The sequence below is a fragment of the Berghia stephanieae genome, chromosome 1 (assembly GCF_034508935.2).
Source record: "Berghia stephanieae isolate SIO BIC M18660-M18661 chromosome 1, UCSD_Bste_1.3, whole genome shotgun sequence".
NCBI lineage: Eukaryota > Metazoa > Mollusca > Gastropoda > Nudibranchia > Aeolidiidae > Berghia > Berghia stephanieae.
In genome coordinates, this window is record NC_088360.1 from 39851405 (window position 1) to 39869050 (window position 17646).

Below are 17646 nucleotides of genomic sequence, written 5' to 3' on the forward strand. Positions count from 1 at the left end.
AGTCAGGTACCTATAATAATATAATAGACATTATAACATTATGACTATCTTTTAAAATTACCAATTTGTCCTTAATAACTTAAATTAATGTTTTCCAATCCAATTCAAAAATTGTTGCAGCTTCATGTGAAGAAGATTGACGCAACTAGGTGTGGTGGGGTGGCATTGACGTAATATTTAAACTGGTCAAGATAACTATAGAAGATTGTCGGGTTATTGGTTGCTTTGACATTCTCAGGGATTCTGTTCCATGCGCGAATGGTATTGGGAAGAACGACTGTTTTGTGCGCATTGGTTCTGGAATACAACATAATATGCATTTTCTTTTCCTCCTAGGTTTTTCAATGTGTTAATAGGGATGGTGGCGGTTCCCTGTCGGCCCTTGCACAACATATGGAGCTTTTCCGTCTTTCTCCGTTCAGTAAGTGGGGTCCAGATGAACTGCTCCATCATTTTAACCCTCTTTATATATAGTAACTCTGGCACCCGAATTTAGTTTTCAAGAAGTTTTGTTGAATTTAAGATCTTTATAAAGTTTTCAATGTCGGGCCGAACATTTGTCTAAGCTCTGCGAATTGTGCCTAATTTCAAGTCTAATAACAGAACACATTAATGTGCTCATTTTAACATCGTTTTAGTGGGTTATATCCTATTTTGTGTTGGATTTAATTTCTATTACATCAACGAGACCATGACAATTTGAGTTACCAGACTTGTAAATAAGGATCTTTCCTTTAAAGACCGATGCTTTTGATCACCTTCTTGATTATTCAGTTGAAATAGAACATTTAAATTTCATGATAGGCTATATCTAGGATCAATAGTTAAATACGTGATTGAATCACAAATAGACATGTTTGAATACGCGACACTTACAAACATCTCTAGATAGTTAAGGGCACTACTGTCATTCCTCTCTACCGCCAACAACAAAACCATGGCACCCTCTGTCCCAATAGGGTTGGAAGAAATCTGAAATTTGGGAAATTCAACAAAACACCTTTCACATTGTGGTCACGAAAAATCCACTTCATTTATCGTAATTGACGAGTACATAATATATGCAGGTCTGACATCCGAACCCATTTATGGGCCTAGTTTAACATTGTTGTAATGGACAATATTTTGCTTCATTTTTTAGATTTCCATTATAACAATGAGCCCTTAAGGAATTGGGTTATCAGACCTGCAAATACGTCGATCATAATGTACAAAATGTTTTTATTTTTATGAGGATAACAGGTTCAAATAAAGAGCAAAATACCAAACATAGGACATTTCAGCAATAACGAAACCAAAACAAACGAAGAAAACAAAATTTTAAAAAAGCAAACCACAACAACAACAACAACAACAAAACCGAAAAAAAAAACCCGATTAAAACGTTGAAGCTCCACGGTAAAGCATTAAAAATATAATTGCTGCTTTTTGTGTTCTGAATTTTATACAGTTGTAAGCTTTATTGTTCTTGGAATAAATTATTTCGTCTTATTGATATATTAGAGCCTGTCTTAATTAAAGTATTTATAAATTTTGGCTATATAAAGTGACAAGAGAAGATCGAAATTTTAAAATATTGTGTAGATAGATACATAGATATATATATAGATAGATAGATAGATAGATAGATAGATAGATAGATAGATAGATAGATAGATAGATAGATAGATAGATAGATAGATGGAGGGATGGATTGATCGATTGATGGATGGATGGGAGGATAGATAGATAGATATATAGATAGATAGATAGATAGATAGATAGATAGATAGATAAATATATAGATGAATGGATGGATAGATAGATAGATATACAGGTGGATAGATAGATAGATAGATAGATAGATAGATAGATAGATAGATAGATAGATAGATAGATAGATAAATATATAGATAGATAGATGGTGGTGATGATGACGACTTTGAAGATGATGATAAGGATGATGATGATGATGATGATGATGATGATGATGATGCTGCTGCTGATGATGATGATGATGATGATGATGATGATGATGATGATGATGATGATTACCTTTAGTCCTTGCAATGTATCATTAGTCTGAAGACCACATCCAATGTTTGCGGCTCCAGATTCTGGTATACGATTAAAGCTGAGATCAAGCTGCAGCAGCGTACGGTTATTCTTCAAAGCTTTGCCCATTGCAACAGCTCCCTCCGACCCAAGTCCATTCATAGCAAAATTCAAACAACGAAGCCCAAAATTTTCCTGGAGCAAAAAGACAGGATTTATTAAAAACCTAACATATCATGTTATCTTAGCTCAAAAGATCTTTTGATTACTCTGTGACGAAAAAATGTACATTTAAAAAAACCATTATTATGGTGTTACATTTTGAAGATAGTGATGCAGAGCAATCAAAATGCAATAATTAATGCCAAATTCATCAAATGCATATTTTGGGTTGTGGAGCTCCCTTTCAAAGGCATTTTTGAATCATTAATTCTTTTAGAATATCTGGTTTTGAAATCCAATTTGTTTCATGTATTAATTGTAATTTTGGAGTCTTTGGTTATACATTTCAAACTTAACCACGTATTAACTGTCCTTATAATAAAAAATAATTTTGCAGAATAATTTCAGAAAAAAAGTAATGTAAAATAATTGTTTTTGCCTCCGAGGGTATATTTTACATGGGCTTAATTTAAAAGTGTATTGATGTCAATTTGATCGAAACGGACAGTTGTGTATATCTGTATAAGGTCACCCATTGTTCTTCTGTATTCTAGAGATGAGAGGGCTAAGTATTTTAACCTTTCATCGTGTGTTTCAGTTTCGTTCAAACAGCTTTGTTGCATGTCTTTGGACATTTTCTAAAACAATAATTGATACGAGTTACATCGCGGAATTCGCTACCGGTACTTCAAACTTTTAAGACAGAGGAAAAGAAAAATTACATACCTTCCAAATGTCTAAAATATCATCTTTGACAAAGTCATAAATAAAATAAGATTTGTAAGTACCCTTGAGGAGATATAATTGAGAAATGAATTACCGTTTTTAAGGAGCAAATTTGTTATGCCCTGGCACTGGTTGCTAGGACATAACCCGAACAAGTAATGTCCTCGCAACCAGTGCCAGGTAATAACAAAGTTATTTACTAAATTATCAAAGTAAATATAATTTCTCTTTATCATTTATATTTCATTTTCTTAATTAATTACCATTGTAAAGTTTCTTACCTGAATTCCTTCAGCAATATAGATAGCCCCTTTAGTACGGAATCGATTCCAGCTAAGGTCTAAGGTCTCTAGACTCTCATTAGTACTTAACGCCTCCTTGAAATGGAGAGCTCCTTTCTCCTCAAAATAATTGTGGCGTAATATCAAATGTTTTAACACTGTATTTTTCTGTTGAAGGAAAAAAAAAAGTAAAAAGAGAAAAAACAAAACAAACAAAAACAGTCAATAAAATTGAGCATGAGTAGAAATTCAAATAGTAAATTGTTTTTGATAGATATAATAACTTATCAAGGTTGTTGCCTGTGAGATATTCATTTGCGCCATCTTCATTGATGTATTTTGTCTTCTTTAACCATCTTCTCTTGCAAAGATCTAAAAGTTCGCTCGAAATCCATGGCTTGTGAATTTTGTTTTGTCTCCCCAGCACTTTCTCTGTTGAATCGTGAAGAAATTGTGATTAATATTTACCTTGATATCAATTATGTCACGATCAACAACACTGAGGGTTGCAAATTTCCCCTCCAATCTCAGCTTGAAAGGCTTCCAAGGCGAGTTGATAAATTATCAGATGGATACGACGATTTCTATGTACCTACTGATTTTGTTCAGATTCAATGCAATTACCGTCAAATGTTGGGCCTAATGCGTTTAATGAAAATATCAAAATGTTGCGGCTATCGAACGTTTACGAAAAGAGAGATTAGATAGAGTGCGAATATGATTTTGATAACAACAAATAAATGAAAATGTATTAGAATCACTGTCATTATGTGGTATAAATGATTCTCTGGATACTAATGGGGAAACAGTAATACCATTCCATGACAGTAAAATTCATCTTGATCAAAATTCTTGACTGATTTAACTCTTTCCTTACTAATCATTTTCAGTATTTTCCCAAAAATGGCACGCTTACCCAACAGAAAAATGGATTTTTTAAAACTCTAACAATCTCTCTACAACACAACTTTATCTTCTTATTAATTAAACAAAGATCATTGCGATGTACAAAATAAATCTGAATAAGAAAAAATGTATATTGTGTCGTAACAAATGTGACGATTTTGCTGTAGGTGGTAAGGAGAGGGTTAATGTCCTTGCATTTTTATTTTAGACACATATTATGTTTTTCTTCTATGATGATAAGGGCTTTTGAAATCTCACAAGCTGTTGCAGAGACCTGTATGATTTGCAATTGTTTGTTATACCTGCAACCGGATTTTGGACCTTATTGCTTTTAGTTTTATCCTGGAAAAAAAAGATCTTCTTCTTCATCAAGATATTCGATATGTATAGTTGAAGAAAGACTTATAGTTAATATTGCACGAGATGGTAACATGCATAATTAACGCAAGAAGGTAAATATTCCCTCTCTCTCTATCTCTCTCTCTCTCTCTCTCTCTCTCTCTTCTCTCTCTCTCTTTCTTTCTCTCTCTCTCTCTCTCTCGCTCTCTCTCTCTCCTCTCTCTCTCTCTCTCTCTACTCCTCTTCTATATAATATATATATATTATATATATTATATATATATAATATATATAATATATATATATATATATAATATATATATAATACATATAATGTGATCATTGATTGCATCCTGTTGAGCATATCATAATATACTACTGTGTCGGTGCATGCGTGTGAGATAGAATGCCTGAGATTGTGGTGAGATAGATGATGATGATGAGATGATGATGATGATGGTGATGATGATGATGATGATGATGATGATGATGATGATGATGATGATGATGATGATGAAATGGTGATGATGATGATGATGAAGATGATGGTGTGATATGGATGATGATGATGATGATGATGATGTGATGATGTGAGAGATGAGATGATGATGTGATGATGAGGAATGAGAGGCGAGATGAGAAGAGGTGAGATGAGGAGAGGAGGAAAGGAGGAAGGTTTAAGGGATGAGGAGAAGGATGGACTTACCGGATAAGTCTAATTTGCTGATGTAATCATTTCGTATAAGGATGTCACACAGCGCTATAACACCCTGATTCCCAACTCGATTTTCCGACAGGATCTGCCATGAAGACAAGTTGATCAATTCAGATGTTTTTTTACCATGAGATTCATTTCATTCAGAATAAAATTTCTAGGTTTTGGGGAGGCAACTTGTAATTCCTTGTTACTAATTATATTGGTGATGATGATGATGATGACGATGATGATGATAATAATAATAATAATGATAATAATAATATTAATAATAATAATAGTAATAATAATGATGATGATGATAATATAATAATAATAATAATAATAATAATAATAATAATAATAATAATGATGATGATAATAATAATATAATAATAATAATAATAATAATAATAATAATAATAATAATAATAATAATAATAATAATAATAATAATAATAATAACAATAATAATAATATTACTTTGCTACCTCACTTTTAAAATTTTATTTCAGTAGGTATTTGTTTGCAACATACCAAATCTGAGATGTATATATTTTCCGACAATGTGTCGGCCAAGGAGGTGCATCCTTCCATCTCGATCCAGTTGCCTTCTAGATTCAATTTCTCTATTGTGTTGTTTTTCTGAAAATGAAAGACATGCAGACTATGAACAATACAAATCATGAGAACACAGAGTATTATTTTTAACATGACGTCAATAAGAAAGATAAGCCATAATAAGATAATTTGCACTTTGCATTCATGCAACACAGGCCTTTCCTTAAACCGCCTGTTCTGCCTTGCTCATCCTACCATCAGAAAATGAAAATAATCCATACAGAAGATGGACTTTCTTTGTGGTCTATAAAATATATTTCAAGATTTAACTAAACTTCTGGAGAAAAAGATATATAGATAGATAGATAGCTGGTTATGTAGGTAGATAGATAAATAGATACATATAGATAGACAGAAATATAGAGATAGAGATAGATAGAGATAGACAGATATAGATAGATAGATAGATAGATAGATAGATAGATAGATAGATAGATAGATGGGGAGAGAAAGAGAGAAAGAGATAAATAGATAGATAGATAGATAGATAGATAGATAGATAGAGAGAGAGAGGGGGGGAGAGATAGAGATAGAGAGAGAGAGCGAGAGATAGACACACACACACACACACACAGAGAGAGAGAGAGAGAGAGAGAGAGAGAGAGAGAGAGAGAGAGAGAGAGAGAGAGAGAGAGAGGGTGGAGGGAGGAGGATTTAAAATTGTTAGGGGTGTCGCCAAACCGATTGAGTTTCATGGTATCCAATATTTACAGAGAAACGAAACATTGAGTACCTTATGTAATATTTTACATTCTACTATAATAATATGCTTCTCTAACCATCAAAATATTCTCTACATTCATTGCGAATGCAGTGACAAAGGTACAGAACCAATTTGCAAAAAGCCCGGGTTTGAAAAAATGTACCATTAGATTTTAATTGGGAAATCTGTGAGGTGACAAGCATGAAGGGAGACAACCGTGGAAGTGAGAAGTAATCAATGAGAATCAATACTTTACAGCTAATTTAAATGTTATCCAATTAAAATTGTATGTCTGATTTCCCGCGTGAAGCCTCGTAAGTCCCTCGACAAAAGAAGAATTAAAATGAAATAGAAATAATTTATACCTAGACCAACGCGATGCTGTCTTAGAAAAAAAAAAGGAGCAAGGCGTCAGAAAAAAAACTCACAAGAAGGGAGAAATTGATTAAAATTTTGTAATCGCCCTCCTCTCCTTCTCCTACTCCTCCTCCTCCTCTTCTTCTACTATGAAGGAGAGAGAGAGATATGAAGGAGAGAGAGAATGTGTGTGTGTGTGTGAGTGAGAGAGAGAGAGAGAGAGAGAGAGAGAGAGAGAGAGAGGGAGAGAGAGAGAGAGAGAGAGAGAGAGAGAGAGAGAGAGATTATTTTGGCATTAAGTGTATTGCCTCTTTTCTACTCCAACACCTCAGGGTCATTTTGGTAATAGAATGTGGTCCTAATAGCCCGCGAATTATTTGAGCAATGTGACATGTGACAATGTGACAAAACAGGCAAACGATTATCTGGTTTTCTGATTATCAATATTTTGATAATAGATATTTGGGAAAAACATATCATACGAGTTTGAATACTAATACTTGATTTCAACAGGGACAATGCATTTCTCAAAGATAAATAGACCCTTTTTCATACATACTTTTTTTCAGATCTTTTCCTTACACCAGTGCCTGCTCCTTAATTTGTCACTACTTTTTTTTCTTTATAGCTACTTTTTTCAGGCTTCACTTTCACCTAATTAGGTTTGATATTTGATATTTTGCGAACTGACCTTTAAGGGAACACTTAATGCTTTTGCTCCAAGGGGACCGAGGCCACGAAATCTCATGACCACCTCGGTGTCCTCAATGTGTCTGATGAAATATGTGACAGGGGTGACTCCAGTGTGTTCACAGGCAGCTAAATACGTCTTCTCTCCTGTGAAATCGTTGTAGATCTGGTTTCTGTCTTCCATCAACCATTCTGGCGTGAAAATAATGATTGTATGATAATCAACTTTATTTGAGACAAAAAGTCTCAGGTTTAGCCAAGACGAGTTGAATGCCATCTTCATCTATATTTTATGTACATTAAATAAACATTAAGTGGTTCAAATGAATAAAGAAGGCTTGTTCTATCCTTTTCTCCAGACAATGTCAAGAAAATAAAACTAACTTGAGCATTTATATGGAGCAATATGCTCTAAACGAGCTCAAAGCTTTATACAAGGGGACCCTTGCCAATAGCAACGCTTAACAGGTAAGACGAGACCAGACGCCAGCTAGCCAATATTACATTTTAGTTTAGATTGAGACAACGCTGTTAAAGGCAAGGTCATCATTTGCCAATTCTGAGAGAAATTGAGTAAAGAGCTTTTCCAAGGACTCAACAATGAGTTGTTCGTAGCGAGATTTTAACTCTGGACTTTCCTGTCGAAGGCGAGTTTCAAGCCACTAGACCACATAGTCGCACAAACATAGCCACATAGCCGAAATGTAGAGCTACGTTTTCAAACTTTTAGGTTTATATTATTATAATTGTTCATATAGGTGTCAAACATTCACGCAATATTTAGTAGATAAAGATAAGTCTAAAAAAAAAGAAAAGAGGAATATGTTACATTATTGCTTTGACTTTTGAATTTGCCTTGTCTGTTTTAAACAAATGTTTTCTGTTTTTTTCTCTTGGTTTTACTCATTTCACAGTGATCTGTATAAATGATAAAAAGTAAACTAGTATGGGATATACACTCTCTCTCTCTCTCTCTCTCTTTCTCTCTCTCTCTCTATCTATCTATCTATCTATCTATCTATCTATCTATCTCTCTCTCTCTCTCTATATATATATATATATATATATATATATACATATATATAAAATATATATCTTACTTCCATTTCCATTACTCGCCCCCCCCCCCCCCCCCCCATGAACTATAACAAAACAAAACAAAAGCTACAGCAAATTGAACCAAAAAGAAAATATAGACCCTCTAAAAAGAAACAAAAAACCCCCCAAAAATCACTCCCACACACAAACATAACAACAACAAAAAACCCCAAAACAACAAAAGCAAAACCACAACAGATCCTCCCTCCAATCCAAACTTACGGTCTATATCCACCTCCAGATCTGTGTCGTATTCATCATCTGCTGTGTTCCCAAACATGAACTGGAATTCGTCATCCAGACTGTCATCCATACTCATGTCACTATTGGGTTGCGTGATGAGGATCTGAAAGATATAAATGGCACGTGTGATGAGGATCTAAAGTATAGAAATGACACGTGTGATGAGGATCTGGACGATAGAAATAGCATGTGTGATGAGGATCTGAAAGATAGAAATGGCAGGTGTGATGAGGATTTAACGATAGAAGTGGCATGTGCGATGAGGATTTAAAAGATAGAAATGGCATGCGTGATGATGAGATCTGTTAGGTTGTGTGATGAGAATCTGTAAGATAGAAATAGAATGTTGGATTGAGTGACGAGGATCTGAAAGATTGAAATCGTATGTTTGATGAGGATGTGAAAGATAGACATGGCATTTTGGATGAGGATCTGAAAGATAGAAATGTCATGTATGATAAGGATCTGAAAGATTTAAATGACATGTTTGATGAGGATTTGACAGATAGAAATGTCATGTTTGATGAGCATTTAAAGATAGCAATGGCAATTTAGATTGTGTGATAAAAATCGAATGATGAGTTTTATTATGATTACTATAAAATCTAGCCATGGAATGTTGGGTTGTAATGAAAATTTGAGAGATAGAAATGGAATATTGGGTTATAAAACTGACTTGTGTTGAACTTGTGTTAGATCTTTAAGTAAGACCGAAATAACAAAATTTTTAGATATCTATTAATTTCAAATATAAAATCAAGAGTTATTGATCTATTTGCATGATTGCTTATATTGAAAGCATAACGAAGAATCTATTGCCTTGTTGTTGTCCATTGTGGAAGTAGTTGTTTCGTTGTTGGTGGTGGTGATGGTGGTGGTGATGATGATGATAATGATGATGATGATGGTGATGATGATGATGATGATGATGATGATGATGATGATGATGATGATGATAATGATGATGATGATGATGGTGGTGATGATGATGATGATGATGATGATGATGGTGATGATAATGATGATGATGATGGTGATGATAATGATGATGATGATGGTGATGATGATGATGATGATGATGATGATGATGATGATGATAATGATGACAGTACACAAACCTTGGCCATCTCCCCTGGTTCCTCATCATTTTCACTATTGGGTTTTGTCCGGGCAAACCGTGCACTTCCTTTGAGGGATGGGGTCTTTTTCTTAAGAGCGGTTTCGCTCTCTTCAGCTTCCTCTATAGTCTAGAAAAAGAGAAAAAAGTATTAGTTTTACATCGTTTATTTTTGTTTATTTATTTGTCTTATTTAATCTAGTCATTATAGTTTAAATGGCTCTCTATGAAGCCAGGAAAAAGGAAGATAGAGGAACGGTCTAAAGTTAAACTTTCTAGAGTTTATTGTGTTACGTCTACCCCCTCCCTCATTTCAAAATATTATAAACCAAAGAATCTTAGACAAGTCAGTATATAAAAATACCTAAACTAATATTAATAACTAACAATAATTCATAACAAACAGAGGTTATTTGCATTAAAGAAAATATTTCCATCAGACGTTTTTTCCTTAGGATAAAAGAAAGAGAAAAATATGAGGAAAATAGAATAAAAAGACAATAATAGAAAATCAGCCTTTACATACTGCCGGTCATGAGAGTTGATATTAATCTATTTTGAAAAATATTTATTCGATAATTTTTTTTCTTTGATATCCAACAACTGAAAATATATCCCACATCGTATTATTGTATTGCTTTGTTGATATATATTTTTAAAAAGCCAAAAAAACAAAACAAAAAAAACAAAACAAAAACAACAACAACAAAAAAACAACAAAACAAAACAAACATGTGATCTATGGCTTTGTGATTTTGTAGTATGACACTCGCCTTCGGATCGGAAGGTCTTGGGTTCAAGTCCCGTTCTGGGAGGCGCATAGAATTTAGTCCTTGGAAAAGGCTCTTTACTTACACATTCTCACACCGTACTCATGTGTAAAATGAGTACCTGGCCGTTAACAGCGTTGTCTCTGTCTGAAAAAATAGTAATATCGCCTAACAGGCGTCATGTCTCGTTCTGCATGTTTTAAGTGTTGCTGTTGGTCAGGGACCGCTTTCAGCACGTTTTGTGGATATTACGCTATATGATTGATCTAGGTTTTTTTTTTCTACGTATTTATGACACATTTGGATTATAATATAATTTTTTAAAAATATTTTGTTGGTCGCAGAAAGGTTTAAGCTCGAAATTCACATTGCTTCTTTTTTTTTTTTTCACTTTTTATTTCTATTATTTTCTTTGAAGCTCTTTGCCTATTTTTGTTCAATACTTTACAGTTCACAGCAGCTTCAAGTAGCCAAGAATTGACAATAAACTTGAACATACCTCTAGTGTCTCCCTCGGACTGGCCGCTCCATTGGAAGACGCAGTAGGCTGTATGTCTAGGATGGTGGTGGTCTCTTCCATTGTGGGGCTGGACCCTGTTAAAGGAGAAGACAGTAAATTCAATTTACCATCATAATATTAGTGATGCTGATTTCATTTAAAAAGAAATATCCACAGCTGATTTTATGTTGTTGAAATAATTATGTAATATTGATCTCAGAACAATTTGCCAGAAGAAATATTGACAGCACCAAGTCATGAACAAATCCTGGTCGTTCTAAGCGTATAGACCATGTCACAGCTCATGTCGCCAGCACGATTTTGTTGGCTGCCCTGAAGAAGAAGAAGAAGAAGAAGAAGAAGAAGAAGAAGAAGAAGAAGAAGAAGAAGAAGAAGAAGAAGAAGAAGAAGAAGAAGAAGAAGGAGAAGGAGGAGGAGGGGTGGAGGAGGACGGGGAGAAGGAGGAGGAGGAGAAGAAGAAGAAGAAGAAGAAGAAGAAGAAGAAGAAGAAGAAGAAGAAGAAGAAGAAGAAGAAGAAGAAGAAGAAGAAGAAGAAGAAGAAGAAGAAGAAGAAGAAGAAGAAGAAGAAGAAGAAGAGGTAGAGAAGAAGAAGAAGAGTAGAAGAAGAAGAGAAGAAGAAGAAGAAGAAGAAGAAGAAGAAGAAGAAGAAGAAGAAGAAGAAGAAGAAGAAGAAGAAGAAGAAGAAGAAGAAGAAGAAGAATGCAATGGGACCACATCTAAAGGTTTATAAAAACGTATTTCTGTGTCTCTGTTATTATATTTTGTTAGTGCCAGTTCTAATTGTGAAATGTATAATGCTATTGTCGTGGATTAATATTTTGTCCTTTAAGATAAAGACTAAGATAAATCGATAAATACACATTTACAATCATGACATGACTCTACCTCTAAACATGTGTATATTCGACAGATAGAAACGTTAATTTATTGTGTATCGTGTGTTCTTGTTCACGGTTATAATGCTAGAAAGATGGAACCAGCCCCATTTGAATCTTAGGTCGTTTACTTCAGACATGAAACGTTGAGTCTGGCATTTGAATTTGAGATGCAAAAGGTTTTAAGCTTAATCTAACAATTTCTTGTTGCTCAACCTAATACGGGTCATCAATGTTCATTTTTCAGTCTTTATATCTGTAAGTTGAATCTACAGCGACACGTGGAATAAACACGATTCTGTGAATATTCACATATAATCCCCGAGAAAACAAATACATTAGGGCATACGTACAAGTTTATCACGAATTAATCCAAAAGCAAACAAACAAATTGGAGTACAAATTGATTAAAAACACATACCGTGATTCGTCTTATTAAAGGATTTGTAAATTTTGAAATGACATATTATTATATTATAACTTACCAGAGAACAGTTTTCTTAAAGCCTAGTTTAAAAAATCTCTTCCTATTGATACTACGTCTAAGCAAAACATGTTCCCAATGATCCAAACAGAAATGTTACAAAAATGAAACAGTCAAGAATCTGTTATCCAAAGAACATGCCATGAACAAAATATTTCACAAAATCTAATACATTTACTCTGACTAACTATTGAATGGGAACATTCACTCTTAAAATTAATCAATTCTAGAGACATTGTAGAGCCATTATTTCTTGCATGAGTTGTTCTGAAAGTGGGGCATGAACATAATTACATAATTATACGATTCGTATGTTTATTGTTTTCACTAAGAGTCATTTTGATTTTGACAAAACCCTCATTCTTTTGACACAAAGAACAATTCAATTGATTTTATCGATTTATTATATCGATGTATTTTCTTTTGCTTTCTAAATAGTCGTATTATCCAAATATCGATTGTCATTGAATTGAATTAGGTTAAAAATGTATTTTGCGATTATCTTTCCAATCAATTATTGATAGTAGTGTTTAACATGAACTCTTTGATCAGTTAACACGATTACAAAAATATGATAGAAAAACTATTGGGATTTTTAAAAACTAATCTTTTAGAATCAAAATGTAAAATCTAATATTATGACTACAGCTTCGAGTAGTTTGTTAATAACATTAATTATTATTGTTATAATAATGGTGATGATGATAATATTTATAATAATGAATATAATAACAATAATAATAATAATAATAATAATAATAATAATAATAATAATAATAATAATAACAATAAAAATAATAATGACACTAATAATAATAATAATAATAATAATAATAATAATAATAATAATAATAATAATAATAATAATAATAATAATAATAATAATGATGATAATAATAATAATAATAAATAATAATAATAATAATACGTAATAATAATAATAACAATAATAATAATAATAATAATAATAATAATAATAATAATAAATAATAATAATAATAATAACAATAATAAAAAAAATATCAATAATAATAACAATAATAATAATAATAATAATAATAATAATAATAATAATAATAATAATAATAATAATAATAATAATAATAATAATAATAATAATAATAATAATAATAATAATAATAATAATAATAATAATAATAATAAAATAATAATAATAATAATATAGTAGTAGTAGAAGTAGTAGTAGTAGTAGTAGTAGTAGTAGTGGTAGTAGTAGAAGTAGTAGTAGTAGTAGTAGTAGTAGTAGTAGTAGTAGTAGTAGTAGTGGTAGTAGTAGTAGTAGTAATAATATTAATTGTAGTAGTAGTAGTAGTAGTTGTAGTAGTAGTAGTAGTAAATTTTTAATTCAGAAAAGTGAGTGGAGCAGGCACTTATGTTGGTAACAACAAGATATGAAGTGAATAGAAAAGTGCCAGAAGACAATAGAGAATAAAAATTTTTCGCGGCGGTGGTGGGGTTCGAACCTGCGACCTTATTGGTACGACAACTCCGCCTGGCAGGTGAGAGCGTGGCTCTACCGTGTGAGCTATCCACGAACACAAAAATATTCGTTTCAAACCCAAAGTCATTACTAGATCCCTCTCTCACCCACTTCTTGAGACCGCCGATTCGTTCGTACACCACCATCGCGAATAATTTTGACCAGCAGTTAAGCTTAATAGCCAATATTCTCAACACAAACATATAACATAGAAACGATTGAGACATTGAGTATGCTCCGGTGTATGGGGTGAATTTTTAATTCAGAAAAGTGAGTGGAGCAGGCACTTATGTTGGTAACAACAAGATATGAAGTGAATAGAAAAGTGCCAGAAGACAATAGAGAATAAAAATTTTTCGCGGCGGTGGTGGGGTTCGAACCTGCGACCTTATTGGTACGACAACTCCGCCTGGCAGGTGAGAGCGTGGCTCTACCGTGTGAGCTATCCACGAACACAAAAATATTCGTTTCAAACCCAAAGTCATTACTAGATCCCTCTCTCACCCACTTCTTGAGACCGCCGATTCGTTCGTACACCACCATCGCGAATAATTTTGACCAGCAGTTAAGCTTAATAGCCAATATTCTCAACACAAACATATAACATAGAAACGATTGAGACATTGAGTATGCTCCGGTGTATGGGGTGAATTTTTAATTCAGAAAAGTGAGTGGAGCAGGCACTTATGTTGGTAACAACAAGATATGAAGTGAATAGAAAAGTGCCAGAAGACAATAGAGAATAAAAATTTTTCGCGGCGGTGGTGGGGTTCGAACCTGCGACCTTATTGGTACGACAACTCCGCCTGGCAGGTGAGAGCGTGGCTCTACCGTGTGAGCTATCCACGAACACAAAAATATTCGTTTCAAACCCAAAGTCATTACTAGATCCCTCTCTCACCCACTTCTTGAGACCGCCGATTCGTTCGTACACCACCATCGCGAATAATTTTGACCAGCAGTTAAGCTTAATAGCCAATATTCTCAACACAAACATATAACATAGAAACGATTGAGACATTGAGTATGCTCCGGTGTATGGGGTGAATTTTTAATTCAGAAAAGTGAGTGGAGCAGGCACTTATGTTGGTAACAACAAGATATGAAGTGAATAGAAAAGTGCCAGAAGACAATAGAGAATAAAAATTTTTCGCGGCGGTGGTGGGGTTCGAACCTGCGACCTTATTGGTACGACAACTCCGCCTGGCAGGTGAGAGCGTGGCTCTACCGTGTGAGCTATCCACGAACACAAAAATATTCGTTTCAAACCCAAAGTCATTACTAGATCCCTCTCTCACCCACTTCTTGAGACCGCCGATTCGTTCGTACACCACCATCGCGAATAATTTTGACCAGCAGTTAAGCTTAATAGCCAATATTCTCAACACAAACATATAACATAGAAACGATTGAGACATTGAGTATGCTCCGGTGTATGGGGTGAATTTTTAATTCAGAAAAGTGAGTGGAGCAGGCACTTATGTTGGTAACAACAAGATATGAAGTGAATAGAAAAGTGCCAGAAGACAATAGAGAATAAAAATTTTTTCGCGGCGGTGGTGGGGTTCGAACCTGCGACCTTATTGGTACGACAACTCCGCCTGGCAGGTGAGAGCGTGGCTCTACCGTGTGAGCTATCCACGAACACAAAAATATTCGTTTCAAACCCAAAGTCATTACTAGATCCCTCTCTCACCCACTTCTTGAGACCGCCGATTCGTTCGTACACCACCATCGCGAATAATTTTGACCAGCAGTTAAGCTTAATAGCCAATATTCTCAACACAAACATATAACATAGAAACGATTGAGACATTGAGTATGCTCCGGTGTATGGGGTGAATTTTTAATTCAGAAAAGTGAGTGGAGCAGGCACTTATGTTGGTAACAACAAGATATGAAGTGAATAGAAAAGTGCCAGAAGACAATAGAGAATAAAAATTTTTTCGCGGCGGTGGTGGGGTTCGAACCTGCGACCTTATTGGTACGACAACTCCGCCTGGCAGGTGAGAGCGTGGCTCTACCGTGTGAGCTATCCACGAACACAAAAATATTCGTTTCAAACCCAAAGTCATTACTAGATCCCTCTCTCACCCACTTCTTGAGACCGCCGATTCGTTCGTACACCACCATCGCGAATAATTTTGACCAGCAGTTAAGCTTAATAGCCAATATTCTCAACACAAACATATAACATAGAAACGATTGAGACATTGAGTATGCTCCGGTGTATGGGGTGAATTTTTAATTCAGAAAAGTGAGTGGAGCAGGCACTTATGTTGGTAACAACAAGATATGAAGTGAATAGAAAAGTGCCAGAAGACAATAGAGAATAAAAATTTTTCGCGGCGGTGGTGGGGTTCGAACCTGCGACCTTATTGGTACGACAACTCCGCCTGGCAGGTGAGAGCGTGGCTCTACCGTGTGAGCTATCCACGAACACAAAAATATTCGTTTCAAACCCAAATCATTACTAGATCCCTCTCTCACCCACTTCTTGAGACCGCCGATTCGTTCGTACAGCACATCGCGAATAATTTGTACAGCAGTTAGTATAGAATCTCAACACAAAAGTATAAAGTAGAAACGATAGACTATTGATATGGCTTAGTTAACTTGTAATTAATTCGGAGTGGTGGACACGACTATGGGGAACTCAAAAGATGAAGTAAATAGAAAGTCAGTAATGACAATGAGAAAAAAATTTTTGGCGTCGTGGATGTCGAACCGCGACCATAGCTACTCACACTCCGCGGAGTGAGAGCATGGTCGACGTTGAGCTCACCACCGACACGAAAAATTATTTCTTGTTTCTCATACACCCAATCTTATGTACACATCCTCTCCACCACTTCTGAAGATTCTTAAATCACCAACACGGAGATATAATGTCTCAATCGTTTCTATGTTATATTGAGTAGTAGTAATATATTGGCTATTAAGCTTAACTGCTGGTCAAAATTATTCGCGATGGTGGTGTACGAACGAATCGGCGGTCTCAAGAAGTGGTGAGAGAGGGATCTAGTAATGACTTTGGGTTTGAAACGAATATTTTTGTGTTCGTGGATAGCTCACACGGTAGAGCCACGCTCTCACCTGCCAGGCGGAGTTGTCGTACCAATAAGGTCGCAGGTTCGAACCCCACCACCGCCGCGAAAAATTTTTATTCTCTATTGTCTTCTGGCACTTTTCTATTCACTTCATATCTTGTTGTTACCAACATAAGTGCCTGCTCCACTCACTTTTCTGAATTAAAAATTCACCCCATACACCGGAGCATACTCAATGTCTCAATCGTTTCTATGTTAAATGTTTGTGTTGAGAATATTGGCTATTAAGCTTAACTGCTGGTCAAAATTATTCGCGATGGTGGTGTACGAACGAATCGGCGGTCTCAAGAAGTGGGTGAGAGAGGGATCTAGTAATGACTTGGGTTTGAAACGAATATTTTTGTGTTCGTGGATAGCTCACACGGTAGAGCCACGCTCTCACCTGCCAGGCGGAGTTGTCGTACCAATAAGGTCG

The 17646-nt window shown here is 34.7% G+C and overlaps 1 protein-coding gene across 1 annotated transcript in view; it reads right to left on the reverse strand.

Moving 5' to 3' along the window:
* Positions 1-17646, reverse strand: part of LOC144968484 (uncharacterized) — a 45647-nt gene that overhangs the window by 9745 nt on the left and 18256 nt on the right. The window contains exons 2-11 of the mRNA XM_078906947.1: positions 11241-11335; positions 9973-10101; positions 8834-8957; positions 7515-7705; positions 5680-5787; positions 5155-5248; positions 4368-4411; positions 3204-3371; positions 2035-2229; positions 877-972 (exon numbers count right to left, since the gene is read on the reverse strand). Of these exons, the coding sequence (XP_078763073.1) occupies positions 877-972; positions 2035-2229; positions 3204-3371; positions 4368-4411; positions 5155-5248; positions 5680-5787; positions 7515-7705; positions 8834-8957; positions 9973-10101; positions 11241-11321 (1230 nt within the window). The 5' untranslated portion in view covers positions 11322-11335. The remainder of the gene's footprint in view (positions 1-876; positions 973-2034; positions 2230-3203; positions 3372-4367; positions 4412-5154; positions 5249-5679; positions 5788-7514; positions 7706-8833; positions 8958-9972; positions 10102-11240; positions 11336-17646) is intronic.